Source organism: Bos grunniens, chromosome 27, assembly GCF_055505025.1.
Source record: "Bos grunniens cultivar Pamir isolate PY7600 chromosome 27, Bosgru_T2T1.0, whole genome shotgun sequence".
NCBI classification, from domain to species: Eukaryota; Metazoa; Chordata; class Mammalia; order Artiodactyla; family Bovidae; genus Bos; species Bos grunniens.
The window spans coordinates 39442743-39469942 of NC_141191.1; the positions used below are offsets into that span (position 1 = coordinate 39442743).

Here is a 27200-nt window from a genome sequence, read left to right on the forward strand (position 1 = left end):
AGGGTCAACTGTATACCTAAAACAAAAGGTTAGTGAAATAAAATTTATCCATTTTACTGGAGGTACATTCATTTTAGTAATATATTTACAGTCTATCTCACTAAAAAAGAAAATTTCTAGTTGAAAATCCACGACCCAGGAGGTGAGGGCCCACGTTTGGAAATCACTGATAGGTCTGCATCCAGAAGGGGCACATAGCCAGGCAGTGAGATGTGACCTGGTCTGCTAAGCTGGTCTCAGACATGGCCAGGCAGTGAGATGTGACCTGGTCTGTGAAGCTGGTCTCAGACATAGCCAGGCAGTGAGATGTGACCTGGTCTGCTAAGCTGGTCTCAGACATGGCCAGGCAGTGAGATGTGACCTGGTCTGCTAAGCTGGTCTCAGACATGGCCAGGCAGTGAGATGTGACCTGGTCTGCTAAGCTGGTCTCAGACATAGCCAGGCAGTGAGATGTGACCTGGTCTGTGAAGCTGGTCTCAGACATAGCCAGGTAGAGAGATGTGTGACCTGGTCTGCTAAGCTGGTCTACAAACCGACCGCATGAATCTGTGCCTTCAGAAGCACATGGGTGATGTGGATCTTCACGTCCTGATGGTCAGCACAGCCACCCTTTACTCTCCACATCCTGATGTAAAATGACAGCTTATTGTTTTAACCTGAATTTCCTGTACTAATGGTAGTAGTAGTTCTGGGCGATATTTCATTGAATTTATCTCTAAGTATTTTATGGGTTTTGACGTTATTTGATCTAGAGAGTCCTCAGGCTTTGCTACATGGCCAAATATGTAGCTGTGGATAAGGACGGTTCCTTTCTGACCTTCCTTTTTCTTGCCTATCGTGCTGGCGAGAATCCCAGGATGCTGCACTGAGGAGCTGGGGGTGGACGCCAGCACCGCGGCTAGTCCTGGGGAAAGCACTCAGTATTTCATAGCTAAGAATGATGTTGGGGACGTTTTCCTCCTTTTTCTAGTTTACTGAGTTGTTTATTTGTTTTTAATTGTGAATGATAAATGCAGACATAATTAAATTCTGTCTGCATCTATTAAGACAATCTTATGATTTTTCTCCTTTAATCTGCAAATGTGATGATCTGTGCTGATCGGCTTTCCTGGGTTAAACCGCCTCTGCGTTCTCTCAGCTGTTATGTCTTATCTTTCTTATAAACGGCTGCATTTGCTCATATTTTGTTAAGAATTTTGGCATCTATGATCGTGACAGACCCTGGCCTTTAATGTTCTTCTCTTGTGATGCTCCTGTTTGGTTGTGCTGTTAGGGTTAATGCTGGTCTTAAAAACTGAAGGGTAAGTGTTCTCTCTTCCTCTATTTTCTCAAAAACTACATACAGGATTGAAGTTATTTCTTCCTAAATGCTTGACAGGATTCACAGTGAAGCCAACTGGACCTGGAATTTTCTTTGTGGGAAAGTTTTTGATGACAAATTTGATAGATATAAAAATGTTCTGATTTTCTATTTCATCTTGTGTCCATTCTGGTAAGCTGTGTTTTTGAAGGACTTTTTCCATTTCATCTAAATTGCTGAATTTATTGGCATAAAGTTATTTACAACCTATGCTCTTACTGCCCTGATTTCAGCAGGATCCGGGGTGATGTTCCTTCCCTCTTCCATCCCTGATACTGGTCATTTGCAATCACTGTCATTCTGGTCAGTCTTGTTAGGGGTTCATCCATTTCATTAACTTTTGGCTTTATTAGTTTCCTTCCATTTGTTTCTATTTCACTGATCTCTGGTCTTGTCTTTATCACTCCCTGTTTTCTACTGGGCTTGGGTTTGACGGCGCATCTTTTTCCACCTCTAAGACGGAACTGAGATCCGGACAGTGGGGCCCTTTTCCTTTCTTGTGAAGCATCACAGCTCAACTTATGTAATTTTTCAACAAATGAGCAATTTGGAGTGAAGCTCAAAGCAGCCTGAGATACGCTGAGCGATCCTTCTCCACTAATCATGACAAAGTTTCCTGGAATTGGTAAAGATTGGAAAAGGAGCTCTCTGATATTCTTTGAAGAGAGCACATTCAGGAAAGGAAGAGAATATCTGAAGGAGGACAGACGCACAGCTGCTTGTGAACCCAGAGCCCAGAGCAGCCTGGAGAGCACTCTGCTTCTTACACATCTTGCCAACTCTGCAGACCTCAGGGTGTCACCTTGTCAGGAACTGTAGGAACTATTTCAAAAAAAAACTCCCAGTGGTGGGTTCTAAAGCTATTTCTAGAAAATAAAACTAGGATTTGCCACTGTACCTTTTCTAAACTTGGGCTTTACTTTGGAGGGCTCCTCCTGGGACTTGCCTCCATCCTGGATGGGAAGGACCATGTAGCACATCAAATCAAGGACCTTCTCACACGTCATCTGAAGAAGATGAGACCAGAAGGAAGTAACTGTGAGTTTCTGATGGAAAGCATGCCTCCGTAACTACAGTCTCTGCAGCACACAGCGGGCCACCTGAGCACAGAGGCTGGGGAGCAGTGGTCACTGCCGCTTGCCTGACAGTGAACACGGAAAAATAACTCAGATTAAATCCATGCACTAGACCTTTCAGGGAACACGGACCCACTGTCTGCTGTTAAACAACAAAAGAACAAAACTTAAAAACTAATTGAGTATTAACTGAACTACTAAAGCGTTTGACAGCACCGTGGAGTCCAAAAGAAGTACAGCCCTGTCTTAAAGACATTTACTAGCTCACTGCGTAGAGAAATGAACAGAACGGGACAGGCGGTAAAGGAGCACAATTTAAAATGAAGCAGAAACACACACAGGGTAATAAACCAGCAGGAGGAGTTTTAGGCTGGACGGTTATCCTGATGTAAGCCTTAAAGCCGGGAGGGTTTGATATGTAGAAAAGAGAAGGAAGGGTTTTCAGAGGAGAGAAAGATGCGGGGACGGCTATGCACTGGCCTTGGAGAGTCACCTAAGGGCGTGGTTTAGAAGACGGGTGTGAAACCGGACAGATGACGCACTAGTGGAGGAGAGGCGGCCCCCACGCCCCACTGAACAGGTGGTCTCGACTCACAGAGAGCGGGGCGTCACCCTCGGTCCCCCCATCAAACTCCAGGAGTGACAGGGTCGCGGAGGGAGCATTTCCTGTGTGTCAGGCACAACCCTCCTATTACCTTCATTTTACAGACGAGGACGTGCAATCTTAAATCCCTGCTTCCCAGCCTTTTTCGTATCTTGGCAAGTCCAGAAAATACTCGTAAGGCTGCTCAGAGCTGGAAGCAGATGACCCCGGGGCTCAGCTGCTCAAGCCCTAGCTAACACCTGGGCTGAGGGGCTGGCATTCCAGCACGTCCAGAACCACCCATGGCCACAGGGTCCTGAGGCTCCAGCTTCGAGAGGTGGGCATCTGGGCAGTTAAAAACTTAAAACTCTGGAGGTAGACAGAGAGCCAGTTAAGCAGTGGGGCCAAGAGTGAACTCAGAATCAAATGCCACCATTCCTCAATACCCATCTCTTGACTTCAGGTGCGCGATGGAAAGTAGGAAATTAAATAAGATAGAAACGCGATGGAAAGTAGGAAATTAAATAAGACAGAAACGCAATGGAAAGTAGGAAATTAAATAAAATAGAATCACTGTTCTTTTTCACCAGCAGATCAGGTAATAAAACCTAGGCAGAAAGAGCAAGTTTCAAGTAAATATGCATGGAATTAAAAAGCCACTCTGGGAAAGAGAGGAAGGCCCAGGGTCGCCGAGGGCGCCCAGGAGGGTCCCCACACCCGCCAGGCACCCAGGACTCACTTTGTAGTCCCCTAGAGCGAAGTGGCAGGTGGCCAGTTGGATGAGTGCCCTCTGATGCTCCAAGGTGCCCTGCCCCGAGATCTGTGGCTGAGGAAGTGATCCCTGGAGAGCTGCCAAGTGGTGCAAGCTGGCGATGGCCTTCTTATATTGACCCTGAGAAAGTCGCAACAGCAAGAGAAACACAGCCATCAGAAAAACAACTTCCTTTTTGCTCTTAGATTCCATGTGCCTTCATAAGCTGTCCTGAGAAAGTACTCTTTTATGATATGCATCTTCGCAAACGATCTTTACATCCTTTTAAGATCAATACAAAGTAAAATAAATAAATGAATAAGAACAAGTAAATGAATACTACTACTAATAAAACCTTCCAGAGCCACTAGCAAGCGACTCCAAATCAGGTACTTCTGCTGAACCAAGTGAGAAGGGGAAGGAGACTCAGCAACAGGATCAAACCCACTTAGTTAAAGCCAGTGACGATCTGTATGGAGGTACCTTATAAACACAAAGATTTTTCTTTCTGGTCTTAATTCTTGAGAGGAAATAAAATAACACAAGCTCTCTGATTAAAGTACATTTTTGATATGCCGTTTCTTTATAAATTGGAGAAGGAAATGGCAACCCACTCCAGTACCCTAGCCTAGAAAATCCCATGGATAGAGGAGCCTGGTTGGCTACGGTCCAAGGGGTCACAAAGAGTTGGACATGACTAAGAGACTTCACTTCCTTTCTTTCCTTATAAATATTTGACTATTTCTCCTCCATGAAGGCTGGAGGCAGCAACCGGCCCATTTTCACAACGGAGGCCCGAAGCCCCTCTGTCTTGGGACTGAGTCCTCTGTCTCCTCTGGGCAGGTCCTGCTCCAGGACAGCAGAGCCGGGCGGCAGGCTCCACCAGAGCAGAGGGGGCTGAGCAGGGCCCGACTTTCATTGAAAAGTAAACTCTGACGTCTACAGACAGGTGTGACCGGCCACGCCACACGTGACAGGAGACGCAGGCCTGTCGCTGGGAGCTGTTCTGAGATGATAGTGGAGCACAGGCCCCGCCAGGGAAGACAGGGTGCTGGTCTTCAGAGCGGGAGGGAGCACACACTCCTCCACGCTGAAGATGCGCTCAGGGGATCACAGTCTTGTCTGCACACAGGCACTTATAAACCCACGTTACCTGATAGATGATCATATCGTTGAGGAAGATTCTCAGCCAGAGCCAAGTATCCGTCTTCCAAGCCAAACAAATTCTCGTAAATTCTGAGCAAGAATTCAAAGACAAATTTATCAAAGATATGTAACATCATACCCATCAAGAGAACAACAGTCAGAGAGACAAATTATCAAGACATGGATGTAACTTTAGACTTTGATTCCTAAAACACTGGTCTGAACTTTTTTTTTTTTAATTTATTTTGGTCTGGACTTTTAATCAGAGGGTAAAGTTAGGGCAGAATCACAGTGACGGTGCCAGTCGCTCAGTCGTGTCCGACTCTGTGCCCCCATGCACTGCAGCCTGCCAGGCTCCTTTGTCCATGGGATTCTCCAGGTAAGAACAGTGGAGTAGGTAGCCATTCCCTTCTCCAGAGGATCTTCCTGACCCAGGGATGGAACCTGGGTTTCCTGCATCTCCTGCATTGGCAGGTGGATTCTTTAACAACTGAGAAAGAATACTTACCAGTAATACGTAAGAAATATTATTAGGCACTGACACTCACTAAGTACATATCATGTGCTAAGAGCTGTTCAACGTGCTTTTCACACGTTACTTCGTTTATCTTTTAAGCTACTTTGCTTTCACCTAGTTAAAATAATCAACACATGACACTAAGAGTTTTATTCATTTTTTAAAAAGCCTACCTATAACTAAAGAAAAAAATCCCCTCCAAAAGTCACAAACCTGTTCACAGCTCTAGATGTGACAAGGTCACAAACCTGTTCACAACTCTAGATGTGACAAGGTCACAAACCTGTTCACAACTCTAGATGTGACAAGGACAAATTGGGCAACGCGATGCTTTCTAGAAAACACGACGACATGCCAGACAAAGCATCGGGAGAGGCGCGTGACAGAAGCAGCCAGGGACCGATGCCCACTGGCCAAAAGGAAGGTCAGGGTCTTGATCCCAAAGCACAGAAAAATATGCTGGTTAGCCAAGTGCCAGTCATTTCTAAGTAACGCTGAAATACAAACTAGTGCAAATATTACACAGAGAAACTCCCTCTTATTTACATCAAAACAGGCTTCCTGCAGGGTTTGCAATTTGAGCTTTTCACATTCAGGCAATGGAATTAATGCAGACAGAACAGCACTAACTCCTGTAACCTTAGTACGTGTGGCTGGAGGAAGATACAACACAGGGGGAAAGAACAACTGAAAGCCCAGAACAAACCCTGCAAGCAAAGAAAAAGTCCAGTAATATAAGTTTTAAAAGGCCAAAAACTCTCCTTGCCACTCCACCCCAACTCTGATTAAAATGATCCTAAGACGTGTGAACTACCATAATCAGTTTACTTAGCCATTAGTGACTTGACATTTCGAGTAGAATAATGAGTCTTTTTTGGTGTGATGATTCCATATAAAAACTGAAATATCCCAACGGGACAAGTACGCCTTACCCTTGTCCAGGAATTCCAGGGAATAGAGCAGCTCCCAGCTCTCTCTGGCAAGCTTGAAGCTCTCCAACACCTCAATCGAGTTAGCAAGTTCTGCCTTGTTGATGACAATGTGACGGTTCCTTCCTTTTGCTGAACAGTCTTCGTCATCTGAACTCTGCTCAGAGAATGTGAAGAACACGATTAAAGTTACAGAAATAGTCACTGCTGCTTCTAAGTCGCGTCAGTCGTGTCCGACTCTGTGTGACCCCATGGACTGCAGCCCATCAGGCTCCACCGTCCCTGGGATTCTCCAGGCAAGAACACTGGGGTGGGTTGCCATTTCCTTCTCCAGTGCATGAAAGTGAAAAGTGAAACTGAAGTCGCTCAGTCATGTCCGACTCTTAGCGACCCCATGGACGGCAGCCTACCAGGCTCCTCCGTCCATGGGATTTTCCAGGCAAGAGTAATGGAGTGGGTTGGAAATAGTCACTATTTGAATATTATTATGTTTATTGCTGATGACAACTCTGATTACTGTATGAATTTTATATCAAAGGATATGATCATGAGTATACTAAAATATTTTGAATTTAACAATTTTAAAACACAATATAATATAAAATAACAGTATTAAAAGATAATATAAAAGTTCATCCTTTCATGCATTCAATTTTTATTTTTAAAATTATGGTTTTCTCATATGATTATCTCAATAGATGCAGAGAAAGCCTTTGACAAAATTCAACATCCATTTATGATAAAAACTCTCCAGAAAGCAGGAATAGAAGGAACATACCTCAACATAATAAAAGCTATATATGACAACCCACAGCAAACATTATCCTCAATGGTGAAAAATTGAAAGCATTTCCTCTAAAGTCAGGAACAAGACAAGGGTGCCCACTTTCACCATTACTATTCAACAGAGTTTTGGAAGTTCTGGCCACAGCAATCAGAGCAGAAAAAGAAATAAAAGGAATCCAAATTGGAAAAGAAGAAGTAAAACTCTCACTGTCTGCAGATGACATGATCCTCTACATAGAAAACCCTAAAGACTCCACCAGAAAATTACTAGAAATAATCAATGATTCTAGTAAAGTTGCAGGATATAAAATCAACACACAGAAATCCCTTGCATTCCTATACACTAATAATGAGAAAACAGAAAGAGAAATTAAGGAAACAATTCCATTCACCATTGCAACGGAAAGAATAAAATACTTAGGAATATATCTACCTAGAGAAACTAAAGACCTATACATAGAAAACTATAAAACACTGGTGAAAGAAATCAAAGAGGACACTAATAGATGGAGAAATATACCATGTTCATGGATTGGAAGAATCAATATAGTGAAAATGAGTATACTACCCAAAGTAATTTATAGATTCAACGCAATCCCAATCAAGCTACCAACGGTATTCTTCACAGAGCTAGAACAAATAATTTCACAATTTGTATAGAAATACAAAAAACCTCGAACAGCCAAAGCTATCTTGACAAAGAAGAATGGAACTGGAGGAATCAACCTACCTGACTTCAGGCTCTACTACAAAGCCACAGTTATCAAGACAGTATGGTACTGGCACAAGGACAGAACTATAGATCAATGGAACAAAATAGAAAGCCCAGAGATAAATCCACGCACATATGGACACCTTATCTTTGACAAAGGAGGCAAGAATATACAATGGATTAAAGACAATCTCTTTAACAAGTGGTGCTGGGAAATCTGGTCAACCACTTGTAAAAGAATGAAACTAGAACACTTTCTAACACCATACACAAAAATAAACTCAAAATGGATTAAAGATCTCAATGTAAGACCAGAAACTATAAAACTCCTAGAGGAGAACATAGGCAAAACACTCTCTGACATACATCACAGCAGGATCCTCTATGACCCACCTCCCAGAATATTGGAAATAAAAGCAAAAATAAACAAATGGGACCTAATTAAACTTAAAAGCTTCTGCACATCAAAGGAAACTATTAGCAAGGTGAAAAGGCAGCCTTCAGAATGGGAGAAAATAATAGCAAATGAAGCAACTGACAAACAACTAATCTCAAAAATATACAAGCAACTCCTACAGCTCAACTCCAGAAAAATAAATGACCCAATCAAAAAATGGGCCAAAGAACTAAATAGACATTTCTCCAAAGAAGACATACAGATGGCTAACAAACACATGAAAAGATGCTCAACATCACTCATTATCAGAGAAATGCAAATCAAAACCACTATGAGGTACCATTTCACACCAGTCAGAATGGCTGCGATCCAAAAGTCTACAAATAATAAATGCTGGAGAGGGTGTGGAGAAAAGGGAACCCTCTTACACTGTTGGTGGGAATGCAAACTAGTACAGCCACTATGGAGAACAGTGTGGAGATTCCTTAAAAAACTGGAAATAGAACTGCCTTATGATCCAGCAATCCCACTGCTGGGCATACACACTGAGGAAACCAGAAGGGAAAGAGACACGTGTACCCCAGTGTTCATCGCAGCACTGTTTATAATAGCCAGGACATGGAAGCAACCTAGATGTCCATCAGCAGATGAATGGATAAGAAAGCAGTGGTACATATACACAATGGAGTATTACTCAGCCATTAAAAAGAATACATTTGAATCAGTTCTAATGAGGTGGATGAAACTCGAGCCTATTATACAGAGTGAAGTAAGCCAGAAAGAAAAACACCAATACAGTATACTAACGCATATATATGGAATTTAGAAAGATGCTAACAATAACCCTGTGTACGAGACAGCAAAAGAAACACTGATGTATAGAACAGTATTATGGACTCTGTGGGAGAGAAAGAGGGTGGGAAGATTTGGGAGAATGGCATTGAAACATGTATAATATCATATATGAAACGAGTTGCCAGTCTAGGTTCGATACACGGTACTGGATGCTTGGGGCTAGTGCACTGGGACGACCCAGAGGGATGATAGGGGGAAGGAGGAGGGAGGAGGGTTCAGGATGGGGAACACATGTATACCTGTGGTGGATTCATTTTGATATTTGGCAAAACTAATACAATTATGTAAAGTTTAAAAATAAAATAAAATTTAAAAAAAAATTTTAAAAAATAAAATTATGGTTTTCTGATGATAAAATTGTAAGGCTAAATACTAAGGATAAAATACTAAGGTTATGGCAGCTTCAGAGTAAAGCTACAGACTTAGAACTTCTAATAACTTAAAAACATATTAATGCTATAAAAGCCAAAACCTACATTATTATGTTTAGGGATACAGCTTAATTAAGTAGTACCTATTTTATAGTTTACTTTTTTCCAATAGGTGACATTATTTAATTTGCTTCCAAAACACAGTTTGTTGTGCAGTGGAATAAAAATTAAAGCCTGAGTCTTCTGAGAAATAACTGAGAGAAACTGACTTATTAAAAGTGAGCTTCTGTTCACTGCATATACCTTCTCCACAGTCACCCAGTGCAAGGCATCTGGCTAGGAGTCCTTTTGTCTGCACTTACTCATTTTATTTAATAGTAAAGATTTGTAACTTGCTTTTCATCTCAAATAATATAATGAATAAAGAAGAGGGCCTCGGGGAAAGGCCACTATTGTAAATGCCACTGAGCATGGTCAGACTTTTTGCTGAAAACAAGTAAAGGTAAAACAGCTCCGCTTAATTTTCCTGAAAATTTCTTGAATCTTTTATTCCACCAAAGTCACTGTTATTAATTCAATGACCCAAATTAAATTCTCCCTGTAGATTTTTACCCCACTGAGATCATTAAAAAATACATAGAAGTAAACATGTCTATGAAACAAAAACAGACTTGGGCTCTCAGGAGAGAGGCTGGGGGAGGGAAGGACTGGAGTGTGGGATTGACAGATGCGTGTCACATACAGGAGACAGATAACAACAAGGTCCTGCTGTGCAGCACGGGGGACTCTATTCAATATCCTGTGATAAACCATACTGGAAAAGAATCTGAAAAAATATGTGTAACTGAGTCAACGTGCTGTACAGAAGAAATGAATCCAACACTGTAAATCAAATATGCTTCAATAAAAAAAAGTACGTATATTTCAGCTAAATATATCCAATCCTCATTTAAAAAATAGAACAAAGCTCAGTCAGGCTCACTAAGTAGAAAAAAAGAGGACCCAAATAAACAAGAAATGAAGGAAGAGAAATATCAACCAGTATAGCAGAAAGACAAAAAACCTTAAGAACATACCATGAAGACATCCTGTTGGCATGAATACACACCAACAAATTGCACAACCTACAGAAATGGGCGCACATCCAGAAACATACAGCCTGTCAAAGCTGAATCAAGAACAAACGCAATTTGAACAGACTGATCACTAGAAATGAAATAGAATCTGTAAAAAAAAAACAAAACAAAAAAACTCCCTGCAGACGAAAGTCCAGGACCATATGACTTCACTCTGGAATTCTACCAAACATACAAAAAAGAACTTACACTGATCCTTCTCAAACTCCTCCAAAACACTAAAGAGGAGGGAACACTCCCAAAGTCATTCTAGGAAGCCAGCATTACCCTGATACCAAACCAGAGACACTCCAAAAAAAGACAATTACAAGTCAGTGTCTTTGATGAATACAGATGCAAGATCCTCAACAAAATACAAGCAAACTGAATGCAACAACACATATTAAGGATCATACACCATGACCAAGCTGGATGCATCCCAGGGTCACAGGATGATTCAACATATGCAAATCAATCAACGTAACATACACATTAACAAAAGAAAAGACAAAAGCCACATGATCATCTCAACAGATGCAGAAAAAGCATGTGATAAAACTCAACGTCCATTCTTGATGAAAACTCTCACCAAAGTGGGTATAGAGGGAACATATCTCAAATGTAATAAAAGTCATTTACAACAAACCCGCAGCCCATATAATACTCAATGGTGAAAAACTGAGAGCTTTCCCACTTAAATTTGGAACAAGACCATTTGCAACATTCTCACCACACCTATTCAACACTGGAAATCCTAACTATAAAAATCAGACAAGAAAGAGAAATAAAAGGCATCCAAATTGGAACGGAAGAGGTAGAACCGTCATTCTATGCAGATGACATGATACTCAATATATAGAAAACCCTAAGGACTGCACACAAAAACTATTAATTAACAAATTCAGCGAGGTAGCAGGATACAAGATAAATAGACAGAAATCTGTTGCATTTCTTTACACTAACTATGGAATATCAGAAAAGGAAGTTAAAAAAAGAATCTCATTTAAAATCATACCAAAAACAAACAAACAAAAACCCCAGCAACGTAGGAATAAGCCTAACAAAGGAGGTGAAATAGCTGTATGTTGGGAGCTCTGATAAAGGAAAACTGAGGATGATTCAAAGAAATGGAAAGATATCCCATGTTCTTGGAATGGAAGAATTACTATTGTTAAAATTGCCACACTACCCAAAGCTATCTACAGATTTAATGTGATCTCTATCAAATTACCTATGATATTTTTCACAGGGCTAAAACAAATGATCTTAAAATTTATATGGAACCACAAAAGACCCAGAATTGCTAAAGCAATTTCGAAGAAAAAGAATAAAGCTGAAGGCATACCCTCCCAGGCTGCAGCCAATATTACAAAGCTGTAGCACAAAACAGCCTGGTACCGGCACAGAAGCAGACATGCGGCTCAGTGAACGCGAGCGGAGAGCCCAGAAATGAACCCACACGCCTCCAGCCAGTTACCTTCAACAAAGGCGGGAAGAATATACAGTGGGGAAGAGACAGTCTCCTCAGCAATGGTGTTGGGAAAGCTGGACAGGTACGTGTAAATCAATGAAGTTACAACTCTCCCTTGAACCATACACAAAAATAAAGTCTAAACGGCCTAAAGACATATATTAACACATGACGCCATAAAACTCCTAAAAGAGAATATAAGCAAAACATTCTCGGACATTAATCACAGTTAATATTTTCTTAGATCAGTCACCCAGGGCAAAAGAAATTAAAGCAAAAATAAACAAATGGCACCGAATCAAACTTACAAACTTTTGTGCAGCAAAGGAAACCATAAACAGAACAGACAGACCGCCAATGGCCTGGGAGAAAGTATCTGTATACAGTGGGACCGATAAGGGATTAATCTCCAAAATATACAGCTAGCTCGTATAATTCATATCAGAGAAACAGACAACCCAATCAAAAAACCGGCAGAAGACCTAAAAAGACATTTTTCCAAAGAAGACATACAGATGGCCCACAGGCACATGAAAAGATACTCAACAATGCTAATTATTAGAGAAATGCAAACCAAACGACAATGAGGTATCACCTCACATCAGGCAGAACGGCCATCATCAAAAAATCTACAACAATAAATGCTGGAGAGGGTGTGGAGAGAAGGGAACCCTGCTACACTGCTGGTGGGAATGCAAATCGGTGCACCCACTATGGCAGTCAGTATGGAGGTTCCTTTAAGAGACTAAAAACAGAACTGACGTATGATCCAGCAATCCCCCTCCTGGGCATGTATCTGGAGAAACCTCCACCTGAAAAGATGCATGCACCCCAACGCTCACTGCAACACTATTCACAGCAGCCAAGACACGGAGCAACCTAAGTGTCCGTCCACAGGTGAGCAGATAAAGAAAAAGACGTGGCACACACGCACACTAGAGCGTGTGTGAATGAAGTAACGCCGCACCAACGTGGATGCACCTGCAGATCATCACACCACGTGAAGTCAAGTCAGAGAAAGACAAACACTGGAAGACATCGCCGGTACGTGGAGTCTAAAAAATGACACAAGTTACTTACAAGACAGACTCACAGACACAGAAAACTTACGGTTACCAAGGGGAAAGTGGGGGAGATGCATCAGGAGGTTGGGGTTCACACATGCATACGACTATACATAGAATAACCAACAAGGACCCACTATATTGCACAGGAAACTATATTCAGTACCTTATAAAACCTGGGATGGAAAAGAACCTAAAGCGGTACCTCTGGACTAACGTAACATTGTAAATCAACTGTAGTTAAAAAGAAAAGTTCTACTCCTTAAGCGAATCTTGGAAAAAAAGGCACTCCCCTCCCACTCCCCACCTTTCTCCGCATTCCTTGACATCCAGGGACCCTCCCCGCCTCACACTATTTAGCTTCATCTCCTTATCCCCCTCAGTGATGACATGCTCCTCAATCTCTTTCAAAACCAAAACCTATCTCTCGGGCATCCTGGCTCTCCAGGGTCGTCTCCCGTTCACAGGTGGGCAATCTAGTGAGACAGAGAAACACGAGCAGTGCGTTCATTGCTGTGGCAGCTCATGGAATACATTCCTGCCTCAAAATGAGATCAGGGGTTTACGGAAGGGACCTCAGATGCGGGGGGTCGGAGCTCATGGAATACGTTCCTGCCTCAAAATGAGACCAGGGGTTTACGGAAGGGACCTCAGATGCAGGGGGTCGGTATGGAGTTCCAGATGGTATGCAGAATTTACAGGAACACAAAAGCACATTCTGAGAGAAGACTCTGAGGCCGGAGTCCTGACCACGGGGAAAGCACACGAGTGTGTGCGGGCGGGAGGACCCTCCCCCGCCCCCACCTCCAGTCGCCTGGCCGGTCACGTGAGCAGGCACTCCGGCTTCGGGCAGAACGTCCACCCCACTCCAGGGGTGGCCGCCCCCAGGGACCAGCGTCATAAGACATCAACCAGTAAAGGGACGTCCATCTGGATTGTGATGAGAAAGCGCCCACGTTTTAGATGCTGGGTTACTAAAAAACAAACACTGAATAAAACAGACATGTGAGCTGAGCTCAGGGGCCTCCAGGGCCCTTAACGTATGAACATATAATCTGTGTGTTCCCTGCCGCAACGTGACAGACAGAGCTGGCTGGACCCATATCAGGTGGGGCGCACTGGGGTCTGGAGCGTGCGAGCAGAGCCTGCTGGTTCGCACACGACAGGTGAGGGCCAGGACACTCAACAGCTGTCCCAGGCCTGGACCCACCCACCCCGGGGAGGGCACAGTGGAGCCCCCCGGCACCAAAGGCCCAGGACATGGGGTGGGCAAGACAGATGCTGCTGACAGCCCCAAAGACCTTGTGCTCCGGTAAAGAGACACGGACAGCAAGGCAACCAACCAGGAAAGACTTAAGAACAGACCTCACTAAGGGCCACACAGAATTAAAATACAGGAAAAAAGAGAGAAAACGGAGGGCCATTCGGAGGCAGCCTCAGCGGGGAGAACATCCAGGCTGAGCGATGAGTGGCGGGACCCAGAGGGGTGGCCGTGAGCTGGGCGGAGGCCGGGAAGGGGCCGCAGGCGGCCGGAGGGTCTGCAGCACGGGGGCCTGCTCGTGCCTGCTCTGAAGCCAAAGGAGAGGGTTGGGATTTTATTCTGAGAGTGGAGGGAAGCCGTCAGTGGCCGAAGGGACGTCTGGTTCACGTTACAAAAAGGGAAGACGCTGTGGGCGCCGGAGCGGGAGCAGGGAGCAGGCAGTGACCAAGGGGACCTGTGTCTGGCAAACCGTAAACGTGTCATCTGCTAATAATTCTATCTGAGAGAATTACCATGGGTTTTTCTCTTCCCTCGGCTAGTTTCCTCTTCTTATGTATGTGCTTACTGCGATCGATCTCGACGTCACCGTACACGTTCGATACGTCCTCCAGGAGAACCAGCGGGACTTGGCTCGGGGCGTTGGGACCTGCGGATGGAGCGGAAAGATCGACACTTACAATGCGGGAGGAAGAGAGTACTTAATACCAGAGGAAACCTACTCAAGTACCGTGTGAAAATATGACCACTATCGTCTCAATTAGCTAAACAAATAAGCAAACATATACAGAAATAAAAACTGTGCAGGTATACACCCGACTGTTAATAAACGTCTCTCTCAGTGGACAAAGCAAGTTCCTTCTTTGTGTTCGTTCTTACGTTATTTACCAAGTTTTTTACAATGATCACAAAGCACAGAACTACCAACAACAGAAAAACTACAAAGATACACATACATTATTTAAATATATGATAATCTAACATATAAGATAATCTAAATGTACGAAATACTATAGGCAATATGCAAAATTGAGAGTTATGTTAGACTGGAAGCATCATGGGTATTTCACCCTGTGATATTTCTATTTTTCACATTCTCTAGACTTGATATGCATACATATTATTTTTTAAAAATCTTTGTCTGTTGAGAATTTACTGTGAAACCTAAGTCAACACTCTGCTACATCTGCTGCTTTTTAAAAAGAGGCATTCAATATCTGTATTTAGTTTCGAATACCACACATCCTTTGATACAGAAGTTTTTAGTGAAAACATACATGAAAACCAACAACTCATAAAAGCACTGGCAGTTACTTGGACCCAAGAACAATGTTAAGGTGAATATTTTCATCGTCTTCACCACCCTCAACGAAGCCAGTGGTCCGGGACACTCTAAAATTCTTAAACCAACCTTGGAAGAGAGATGGCTGTATGCTGTTGACATACTGGAATGCGTTCTTAAAGAAGACCAGCATCGTGGAATAAACCACTTGGTTTTTGTATTTTGCATGAGCTTCATTATCGAAGTTGTTCATGTATCTGCAGAGATCCTTCATTCTATGCAAAATGTCACCATAGCTTCTGAAAGATGAACGACAACAAAAATTATTTAATTACTCTGAGCTTGTCAGCAAAACGTCTACGAGAGAAAAGTGCCCATAGAACCGTTACAACTACCAGACGTGGCTCTGGGCAGGTAGAATTACTGTCCACTGTCTGCAGATGGAGGCAAATTCCCCTTCTGAATCAGAGCAGCATCAGGACAAGAGCTCCTGACACGAATGTGCCAAGTAAGTTCTCTTTCCTCTAAGCACCGAGGAGAACTCAGACTCAACAGCACCTTAAGAGACCATGCTTCCCCTGGGAATCTTTTAATGAAGTGAAAAACTACACTCCTGCATAAATACTGAGAGTTACAGAACCGCCCCTGACAGAGGTGTACCCACATACTATATGCTTCTAGAAAAAAGTATTTTGCTTTTTTAGAGATTATGCTATCAAATGATCTGTTGTGCAGTCTTGGAAATGAATGCGTTTTTACCGTCTTCCTTTATCCATCTGCCAGTCACACCTCATTCCAACAACGTTCAAAATCTTAAACAATCTCTCCCAAGGGTCCACAATCTGGGACGATTTTTCTGTCAGCCCTTCTATTATGTACTTCTGAGAGCTACGTTTGCTCGGTGACATTAAATCAGATGTTTCCTGAGCACCTGAGATGTGAAAAAAAAAATTTACAATTAATTAATGTGACTACTTACTTAAAAAAAAAGCCTTTATTATTTATTTTTGGCAATGCCCCGCAGCATGTGGGATCTCAGTTCCCCGACCAGGGATTGAACCTTCACCCCCTGCACTGGAAGTGCCGTCTTAACCACTGGACCGCCATGGATACCTCACTACTTACTCTTTATGTGGCTGGTACTTAATAGAGAAAAAAAAGGTCTGACTTCCCATGCAAGAGGCAAGAACACAGAACCTCAACACGCTTGTGTCCACCCCTGGGGGAGCAGGAAGGGACCTGTGAGCTGGGTCCACGTACGAAGCTAACCTTACAAGTTCAGCAGCTTCACTCTTTCAATCGAGGGGTAAAGCTGGTTCCAGAAAAGTCTTCTCTCTTAAGCGTAGTGTTTGTTTTCTAGGAACCCTCTTTTAAAAAGACTATCAAACTGGTACATATCCAGAGGAGAATAATCAAAACACTGAGGGATTTCTGAGCTGGAAATTTTACAAAATGAAAAAGGACAAAAAAATAAATTGCAAGCTATTCCCACTTACCTTGATGCTGATTCTCTATCTGAGTCGATCTAGTAACATAATTTATGTAAAACTCAGCTGCTTTGTTTAAGTACTTATACAGCAAATTGGCAGGCAGCCGAACGTCATGGTTGTTAATTATTAGCGGAAGGACATCACACACTGTTGAGAAGGAAAAACGAGGAAAAACTGATTAAGCTGTTTGGCTGCTCTTGGGTTCTGGCAAAAACCAAGTTTAGTTTTTAGTTCACTTGGCCAAAAGTAGATAGGAAGAAAAGAACTCCCTTATGGCACAGTTATTTGAAAACTGCAATGTAGAGGGACGCTAGTGGACGGAGTCAGCAAGGAGACGAAGACGCTACATCACGAGTGACAGGTGTTTATTATTATTTCTTATTATTCACACCCCAATACATGGTTACATGTATTCTTTCAGAGGTATTAACTATTACATAACAAAAATTTAGAAGTTGTTTAAAATGCTTTCTGAACCAAAAAAATTAACAAGGATTTAAATCCCACAATATGAAGAATTCCTTTGCTTTCTACAAATGACCTTATTTCTGAAATGACACCCCCAGCACATTCTACTGAGCATAAGGAATTAATACGAGATGCAATTTTTCTTACCGAATAATTTTCTAAAGCAGTTGACAGGAGATTCTTGTTCCTCAATAGTCTCAGCCTCTAAGAGTGCCTCCCCAAGGCCAACCTGTTTCAAAACACACCTCATCATTTAAACGTGTTAAGTTTCAGATGTCCAAATTACAGGAAGAAACAGTGCATCTGATTTACTGATTTACAACATAGTTTGTATATTCAAACTTCCCTGAGAAACAAGAATTCTCACTTTAAAGACTAGAAAACAAGAGAATCCATCAGCAACCTTGCCCGGAAGGGAATCCCACGTTCATCTGTCATCTTATTCTCCTCTGAACCAGTAAAATTAAAACACCAATCAAATGTCTAAAAAACTTAATGGAAGCACTGGAGTTAGACAGAATGATAACAGAGATGAAGAGATTTTTCTAAGAAATTCGGAAACTGACTTTATTCCCTACACCAAGATGTATTATGTAGACAAAACTTCGCACTTGCAAGAGTTGCCAGGAGTAGCCAGTCGCACATCCTGGACTAGGTAGGACAGAGCGGTTTGGGTCTGCAGGCCACCGTCCCATTCTGACACCCTAGCCCAGTGGAGAGCTGGCTTGCACAAACCCACCAAGACCTCCACACTGTCTTCCCTGCAACCTGATGACATGGGGTGAGAGGAGGGGTTACCCTGTGAATGATTACACGAGGCCCGAAGTTAAAGTCAGGGAGGACTCTAGGTTGAACATTGCCCCCTGCAAAATTTATGTCCACTCAGAACGTCAGGATGTGATCTTGCATGTTTATCTTATAAAAAAGGTCTTCATAGAGGTAATCAGTTAAGATGAAGTCATTCGGGATCAGGGTGGGTTGTAATCCAATGACTGGTGTTTTTATAAGGTCGTGCACAGACACAGGGACGATGGCCAGATGACAACAGGGGTGGGAACCAGATGATGAAGCCAAGAGCCAAGGAACAACAAGGATTGATGGTGCCCTGGGAGCCAGGAAGAGGTGGGCATGAGTCCTCCCCAAGCCTTCACAGGGAGCACGGCCCTGGCCATGCCTTGATTTGAGACTGTGAGAGAATACATTCCTGTTGTTTTAAGGCACCCAGGTTCTGGTACTTTGTTACAGCAGCCCCTTGAAACTAACACACAGAGATACAGAGAAGGTTAACCGGGGCAGCAGCCAGGAAAGTGGAGCCAGAAAGAATAAGCCAAAGGGTTTGAATTAAGAGTTAATCATCTGAAGCCCAGCTCTCCATTACAGGCGATGGGAAGTGACGAACGCAGCTGCAAAGCAGGATGCTGTCCACCTCCAGGAGCGACCGCACGCTGACTAGTGTCTGCCAACAACACTCAGTAATGACTGGACGTATGAGGAAAGGGCAGAGCAGGGAAAAAGTGACCACACAGCAAAACCATGTGAAGAATGTGCCCGTTCACACTACCAACTATGGCGCGCCTTTAAATTCAAACACAGAGTTGAAAACTATGAAATAGATTATTTTAAAAAACTCTACTATACTTTACAAATTGAAAATAATTAGCACTTTGGCCACCTGATATGAGAGCGGACTCACTGGAAAAGACCCTGATGCTGGGAAAGATTGAAGGCAGGAGGAGGAGGGGATGATAGAGGATGAGATGGTTGGATGGCGTCACCGAGTCAGTGAACATGAGTTTGAGCAAGCTCCGGGAGATAATGGAGGAGGGAAGCCCGGAGTGTTGCAGTCCATGGGGTTCCAAGAGTCGCGCACGACTGAGCGACTGAACAAGAGCAACAACAATAAAAGCACTGTCATAGCTTGGTGCTTATTTCCTTACTCTGGTAAGACAATTTCTACTGGAATTTCAGAGTCCGGTAACAGTGACATCCTTCTAGCTTTACCAACAAGGATTCCTTTGATTTGAGTTCAATCTTTCCTGGCACTCCTCAGAATGAGAATAATCTACTTTAGAATAATACACACATTCTAGCTTTTAAACGTACTTGTGACTCCACTGATCAACTTTATCTTACCCCATGTTGCACCACGGTTTCAGGGAAGCGTCTCAGAAGTAGAAGCAGCATTTCTGAACGTTCCAAAGTGTTGAAGCATTGTTCCGTAACCTTCAGTAACATTTCACACTGGATTCGCCCAGGAAGAGTTTCAAATAAACCTGTACACAATACATTTCACTTTGTGAAGTCTTTCAGAAAGAAAATGCAGAAGCGAAAGAGGACAGAAGGCGTCGTCATGCACAGAATGGGATATACTGAGTGAAGAACCGCTTCTTAGTATATAAGTGAAGTATCTTTGGGATTCATTAAGTAAAAGAACTGCTACTGCGGATTTCACCCACAACCCGGAAGGCTTCCAGGTCAGGGTGTTGGGCATAAGATGTTTGTGGAATGACCGCGAAATATCTGGAGGCCGCACTGGATCTAGAAGAGAAGAATGACGTCTGGGAAGGGTCACAACAGTGCTTGCTGCCGGCTGAGATAAAAAGCATGCACATCAGCTGAAATGGCGTGAACCATCTACTTCCTTTTTCGTCCAGAATCTGAAATATTGGATTGGCTATGGCACCCAACACAGAATGAAGGTCAATGAGAAAGGTCATAAATTACTAAAAGATTCTCTCCTGTTCTTTGGAGGTCTGCATAATCTACATATGCTTTCTGATGACTGCAGAATCTGTGAAAATATATTCAGTTCCCAGGCTAATATCCACATCCATTAATAAATTTAAAGGGTTCTAAGCAAATGCTCAAGGGACCAAGTGACATCTGTAGAGGCCAAGAACAAAACACATACATGGGTACCAATACCACAGATGTGGCTTTTTTTGTGTGGAATTACTACAGACAATTTGACATTCTGGAAGTAGTAAGTTATACACTATTACATTATCACTTTGCTCTTACTTCTTAAGAATTGGGTTTGTTTATCCTGTGAATCGTTTCTTAATGCTGAGGTAATAATGCTGATCTCTCTCCACACCACCGGCTGATCTGGGAAATTCACAAACCTATTTTTAAAAACGAATGCATTAAATTAAAATGTCAGATTCTATATAGCATCCAAAAAAGAAAGTAAAAACAGTAGCATCACAGAAAAACACATTTTTTTTATCCCAAGTGAATACATAGATAAACCAAACCAAAATAAAGATATAAAAATAAAAACTAAGAAAAATGAGGGTCCTTACAATAGACTTAAGCTTTTATAACAAGTGAAAAGACAAATGACCATAATATGTAAAGCACTCCTGAAAAGCAAACAAGGAAAAAAAAAAACCTCCCCAAAGAAAAAATCAGTTCAGTTCAGTTCAGCCGCTCAGTCCGACCCTTTGCGATCCCATGAATCGCAGCACGCCAGGCCTTCCTGTCCATCACCAACTCCCGGATTTCACCCAAACTCATGTGCATCCAGTCAGTGATGCCATCCAGCCATCTCATCCTCTGTCATCCCCTTCTACTTCTGCCCCCAATCCCTCCCAGAATCAGGGTCTTTTCCAATGAGTCAATTCTTAGCATGAGGTGGCCAAAGTATTGGAGTTTCAGCCTCAGCATCAGTCCTTCCAATGAACACCAGGCCTGGTCTCCTCTAGGACGGACTGGCTGGATCTCTTTGCAGTCGAAGGGACTCTCAAGAGTCTTCTCCAACATCACAGTTTAAAAGCATCAATTCTTCAGCATTCAGCTTTCTTCACAGTCCAACTCTCACATCCATACATGACCACTGGAAAAACCATAGCCTTGACTAGACAGATCTTTGTTGGCAAAGTAATTTCTCTGCTTTTCAATATGCTATCTAGGTTAGTCATAACTTTCCTTCCAAGGAGTAAGCGTCTTTTAATTTCATGGCTGCAATCACCATCTGCAGTGATTTTGGAGCCCCAAAAAATAAAGTCTGACACTGTTTCCACTGTTTCCCCATCTATTTCCCATGAAGTAATGGGACCAGATGCCATGATCTTAGTTTTCTAAATGTTCAAGCTGATTTTAGGAAAGGCAGAGGAACCAGAGACCAAATTGCCGACATCTGCTGGATCATGGAAAAAGCAAGAGAGTTCCAGAAAAACATCTATTTCTGTTTTATTGACTATGCCAAAGCCTTTGACTGTGTGGATCACAATAAACTGTGGAAAATTCTGAAAGAGATGGGAATACCAGACCACCTGACCTGCCTCTTGAGAAACCTACATGCAGGTCAGGAAGCAACAGTTAGAACTGAACATGGAACAACAGACTGGTTCCAAATCGGAAAAGGAGTACGTCAAGGCTGTATATTGTCACCCTGCTTATTTAACTTCTGTGCAGAGTCCATCATGAGAAACGCTGGGCTGGAAGAAGCACAAGCTGGAATCAAGATTGCCGGGAGAAATATCAATAACCTCAGATATGCAGATGATACCACCTTTATGGCACAAAGTGAAGAGGAACTAAAAAGCCTCTTGATGAAAGTAAAAGAGCAGAGTGAAAAAGTTGGCTTAAAGCTCAACATTCAGAAAGAAAAAATGGGCAAAGGCAAATCATAGAAAAAATACGAATAGCCAAATATCATTTGAAAAGATACTCAGTCTTACTAGTAATATACTGAACACACGTTTTTAAAAATAGCAAGATGCTGTTTTCTCCTGCGCATGAGTGCTTGGTCACTTCAGTCGTGTCCAACTCTCTTGCGACCCTATAGACTGTAGCCTACCAGGCGCCCCTGTCCATTGGATTCTCCAGGCAAGAATACTGGAGTGAGTTGCCATGCCCTCCTCCAGAGGATCTTCCTAACCCAGGAATCGAGCCCACATCTCCGGCATTGTGGGCAGATTCTTTACTGCTGAGCCACTGGGGAAGCCCTTTCTCCTGTGGCACTGGCGAAAATTAACAGCTGATGGAAAGACTGATAATATCCAAGTGCTGGCAACGCTATTGGAAAGCAACACTTTTACACACTGGCCATGGAGATGTAAACAGGAATGGCACTTTTTGGAAAGCAGTCTGATAGTACATCAAAATTTAAAATCCACGCACCCTTTGACTATGCAAACCTATGTTGAAGAATCTAAAGAAAAACACCAAAACCTGAGTACAAAATTACTTTCTGACACTCTTGAATATAATCTCAACCAACTGGAAGCTCCCTAAATGTCCCCCAATAAAAGAGGGGTGAAATGCTCTGCAGACGTGAAAAAGAACTAAACAGATCTTTACATGTTGACCTGGAAAAGGGTCCATCGCGGTGGGTGAGCAGTAGCGCTCACTGCGGCCACCGCTCCCCCAGAACCTACTCATGTGTGGTGTGTGTGCTGAGGCCAGGAGGGACTTCCACTCATTATTCTCTATGCTTCAGTACTGTCTAAACTTCTGAGAAGAGCGTGTATTATTTCCAAAATAAATGACTGAATAGAAGAGTTTTAACAAGAACAAGACCTAGTTAGACTTCTCTGCAGCTAACGGAAGGCCTAGACCCATGAAAAAGTACGCTTTAGGTACCGGACCCGCAGAACTTCAGACCTCCCCGCAACTCCCTCTTCGACAGACAGAAATCAACTCCCCACCCCAGGAGGTCGGGGCAGCTCCCCACTCACATGTCGTATAGCAGCCTGCCGGCGGTGGCCGTCCGCTCCGCATTCCGCTCGATGGTGTACATCTCATACTGCAACACAGCCGGGGCGGGGTCAGGCCCTCTGCCCCGCTCCCGGCCTGCTCCTCCACCGTCCCCACCCCTGGAGGGCCTAGGATCTGGCACCACCTGCTGACACTGACCATCAGAGGCCCCCACCCCCTCATTCCGCCCCGTCCCTGGAGGTCCTAAGGTCGAGCATCACCTGGCGACACAGACCCTCAGAGCCCGCCCCGTCCCGCCCCTGGAGGTCCTAGGGTCGGGCAACACCCGGTCAATGAAGCCTCAGGGCTCGGTCGCTCACAACCCGGGCCCAGGTTAGTGCAGGCACGGGATCCGAGGTCGCCGGCGCCCAATAGGCCGCCGCCTTCATCATCGGGTTCCCGGGAACGGTGTGTAGGTTTCTGCGGTTCATGCTACTCTGATACCTTTACGCACAGCGGCGGTGACTGCAGACCCGCGGCATTCCCCCCTTCACACAGCCACCGCCCAGGTGGGCTCCTGTGGTCAGCACCCCGCGCCCCAGCTCGCCCGCGCAGGCACCCAGGACACCCCCATCCCGCCTCCGCCCCCGCGGGCGGCCCTTCCCCCGCGGCACCCGGCGCGGGCCCGGCTGCTGGGCAGCTGAGGCTCCCGTGGCCCCAGCCCGGCCGGCCGGACCCGGAGTCCCCAGGCTGGCTTCTCGGGGAGGATGGGAGGCTGGGGGGCGCAAGTCAGTGGGAGCCGCGCCCCCCGCACGCCCGCCCGGCCTCACCTGGATGTTGAAGTCGGCCGGGTAGAGGCTGCGCGCCGTGATGAGCCAAGCCTTGGCGGCCCACAGGTCCTGCGGCACCAGCTCGCGGGCTCGCTGCACCAGAAACTCGCAGTCGCCCTGGGCGGACATGACGCGGCCCGAGCCCGCCGGACCTCGGGGCTGGGGACGCCGCGGGCCTGGCCGCCGCCGGGGCCGCTACTACGCCGGCGCGGGACGCACCGAGCGCTTCCGGGTTTGCGGGCGGCCTCCGCGCCTGCGCCTGGCGGGGCCTCGGGCGGGCAGCTCCCCTGGAGCGTCCCGATCTCCGAGGCCGCGGAGCAGCGGGAGCCTGTCCGCGGGTTCGGGGCGCAACCCCCGTGCCCCCGAGGAGCCTGCGCGCTCGCAGCCCGGGCGGCCACAAGACGCCGGAAAGGCGGGGGTGGGCCCAGGGCGGTGCCAGGAGCCCCTCGGCCGGGGGTCACCGGCGGAGTGGACGCTCCCAAAGGTCTGCGCGGGTTGTGGTCCCGCGGTCCCGGCGGCGATCGGGCTGCTTGTTAGGACCTTCCGCTCGGCCACGTGTCACTGCCGCCGCGCCTTTATTCTCTGGTTTCTCCCGCGAGCGTTTCTTGAGCTATTGCAGCGTGAACGCTTTGCCAGTGCTTGGCTGCGGGCTGGGAGCTACTGAGTCGTTTATACCTGTTGGCGCCCCGGGTTTACAGTGTTAGGGACCTATGACCTGCAGAAAGTAGCTGTTTTAATTATCCTTTCCAGCCGGGATCGATGTCATTTTCGCCAGATCAAAACTAAACAGTCTCCCGTGCTCTCGGGAAGGGAAGCCGCACTTAGGAACCGGGGGAAGCAGTATTTATTTGCCGAACAGGAAGAATGTGCCAAAATTTGGGTTGTGAACCTTCCTTTGGTTTTCAATCCAGGGTCTATATACAAAAGTTTAAGCAAGTTCTAGTACCACTGATATTTTGGGTTTAAAACCAAGGTTAGGGATTCAAAACTGATCTGTTTGAAAAAAAAAATTACTATACACTTCATACATGGAAAAGTTATAGATATGTTAAATAAATATGAATATATACATCACTATTGTGGACAGGGGATGTCGCCTGCCATTCCGATAAACAATGCATATTGTCTGCCAGTACCCCCAGCCGGACTTATATTAGTGCCCCAGGAGGGGCATTTAGGATGGAGAAAAAAAAGCATACTGTCCCTACTAAAGATGTGTATCTGAAGAGTAATTTCAATGAGCCCAGAGTCTTGGGTCTAACAATGTGTTTTGTTTTTTTGTTTTGTTTTGTTTTCAGCAAAAACTCCTGTATATCCTGACGCCTGCCTTAGCTCTTTGGAGCAGTTCTGCAGAGCTGGAGGCCATCTCCTGGGCTGTGGTCCCCAATAAGGTCCCTGAATAAAATGTAACTAGCAACTTCAGGTTGTGTATTTTTCTCAGGCAATGCTATGGTTATGTGTGAAGCCTAATATAGGTACTTCCTAATTATAATAACTGAAAAACAATTGTAAAGTTAGTGGTGAATTATCAAGTTAGTTTTAGAGGAAAGCACCAAGAGGACCAGGCCTTGCAACACCATGTAAAGCGCCAACCTTACCGAATCTGTCAAGGTTGGGATTCTTTTGTTTTGCTATGTTGCTCACAGGTACCATTCTACAAACGGCAACTTTAGTATCTCCCCACTTACCCCTAATTTAAAAAAATTATTTATTCTTGGTTGCGCTGGGTCTTCGTTGCTGCGCTGGGCTTTCTCTAGTTGCCAGGAGCCGGGGTACTCTCTCCTTGTGGAGCACTGGCTCTAGGCTTGCAGACTCAGGAGTTACAGTGCGTATAGGCTTGGTTACTTCCTGGCGTGTGGAATCTTTCTGGACCAGGGATTGAACCTTAGTGCCCTGCATTGGCAGGTGTACTTTTTTTTTTTTTTTCCTTTTTCAATCAGTGGGCCACCACGGAAGTCCTACCCCAAATTTTAAAAACTTGGTTTTGTTTCATTAGCATCCTCAGTGATATCTTTAGGTAAGAGCCACTGCTTTCCCCTCAGCTCCTCCATACCTGAACTGTACTAGCGCTTTAGAAAGCATTATGGTTCCTAAAGCTGTTTCATGTCCTGTGATTATACACAGAAACAGCCTGCTTTTCTGTTCACTCTGTAGGCCGGGATGGATTGCTTGATGATAGAATTCTGTTGGCTTTGTAGAAAAGAAGAAGGTATGAAATTGATAATTTTTATGGTATAAAGTGAAGATCAAAAAAAATTGAGGGCTTGAACATTTTTTCATTATTTCATAGATTTGCATGTATAAATTGTGTAAGGTTTTCAAATGGCAAAGTGAAGTGAAAGCCGCTCAGTCGTGTCCAACTCTTTGTAACCCCATGGACTATACAGTCCATGGAATTCTCCAGGCCAGAATACTGGCGTGGGTAGCCGTTCCCTTCTCCAGGGGATCTTCCCAACCCAGGGATGGAACCCAGGTCTCCTGCATTGCATTGCAGGCAGATTCTTTACCAGCTGAACCACAAGGGAAGCATATGGCAAAAATGACTGATTAATCATTAAACACTATGTTTTGGGTCTAGGATTACAAAACAGAAACCAAAACAAAGCTGTGTACCTGTTCTTGAGTCTTCAGTTCTCTAGTGAAAGCTAGGGGCTAAATAAGGGAACTAGGGCAGGCTATAATTTAGATGCCAATTAATTTAGAATGCCTCTGACTTTTTGCCAGTTTAACATAAGACTTCTAGCTATTTTCTAGCAAACTTACTAATTTTGAAAGGTCTCCAACTAAATACTGGGTTAACCAATAAGTTCGTTCAGGTTTTCCCAAAAGATGTAACAGAAAAACCTGAACAAATTTCTTGGCCAATCCAGTATTTGTCTTCAGTTCAGTTCAGTTCTGTTGCTCAGTCGTGTATGACTCTTTGCAACCCAATGGACTGCAGCACGCCAGGCCTCCCTGTCTATCACCAACTCCTGGAGTTCACTCAAACTCATGTCCATTGAGTTGGTGATGCCATCCAACCATCTCATCCTCTGTCATCCCCTTCTCCTCCCACCTTCAATCTTTCCCAGCATCAAGGTCTTTTCAAATGAGTCA

At 44.3% G+C, this 27200-nt stretch overlaps 1 protein-coding gene and 1 long non-coding RNA gene across 6 annotated transcripts in view; one reads left to right on the forward strand and one right to left on the reverse strand.

The window, feature by feature from the left end:
• INTS10 (integrator complex subunit 10) overlaps positions 1–24304 on the reverse strand; it is a 33383-nt gene extending 9079 nt beyond the window's left edge. For 2 of the 5 annotated variants that reach the window (XM_086380485.1, XM_086380484.1), the window contains exons 1-13: positions 24105–24304; positions 23316–23383; positions 20653–20756; positions 19765–19904; positions 17779–17860; positions 17170–17310; positions 16433–16604; positions 15803–15972; positions 14907–15040; positions 6366–6519; positions 4924–5006; positions 3759–3911; positions 2259–2367 (exon numbers count right to left, since the gene is read on the reverse strand). In XM_086380485.1, coding sequence (XP_086236611.1) covers positions 2259–2367; positions 3759–3911; positions 4924–5006; positions 6366–6519; positions 14907–15040; positions 15803–15972; positions 16433–16604; positions 17170–17310; positions 17779–17860; positions 19765–19904; positions 20653–20756; positions 23316–23383; positions 24105–24233 — 1639 coding nt within the window. In that variant the 5' untranslated portion in view covers positions 24234–24304. The remainder of the gene's footprint in view (positions 1–2258; positions 2368–3758; positions 3912–4923; positions 5007–6365; positions 6520–14906; positions 15041–15802; positions 15973–16432; positions 16605–17169; positions 17311–17778; positions 17861–19764; positions 19905–20652; positions 20757–23315; positions 23384–24104) is intronic. The other 3 variants (XM_086380487.1, XM_086380486.1, XM_086380489.1) reach the window with 2 other exon arrangements.
• On the forward strand, positions 23671–25526 carry LOC147343852 (uncharacterized). Its single transcript, XR_015156247.1, has 2 exons — positions 23671–23843; positions 25403–25526. It is a non-coding gene; the product is annotated as an uncharacterized LOC147343852 (long non-coding RNA).
• Positions 25527–27200: the final 1674 nt, after the last annotated feature.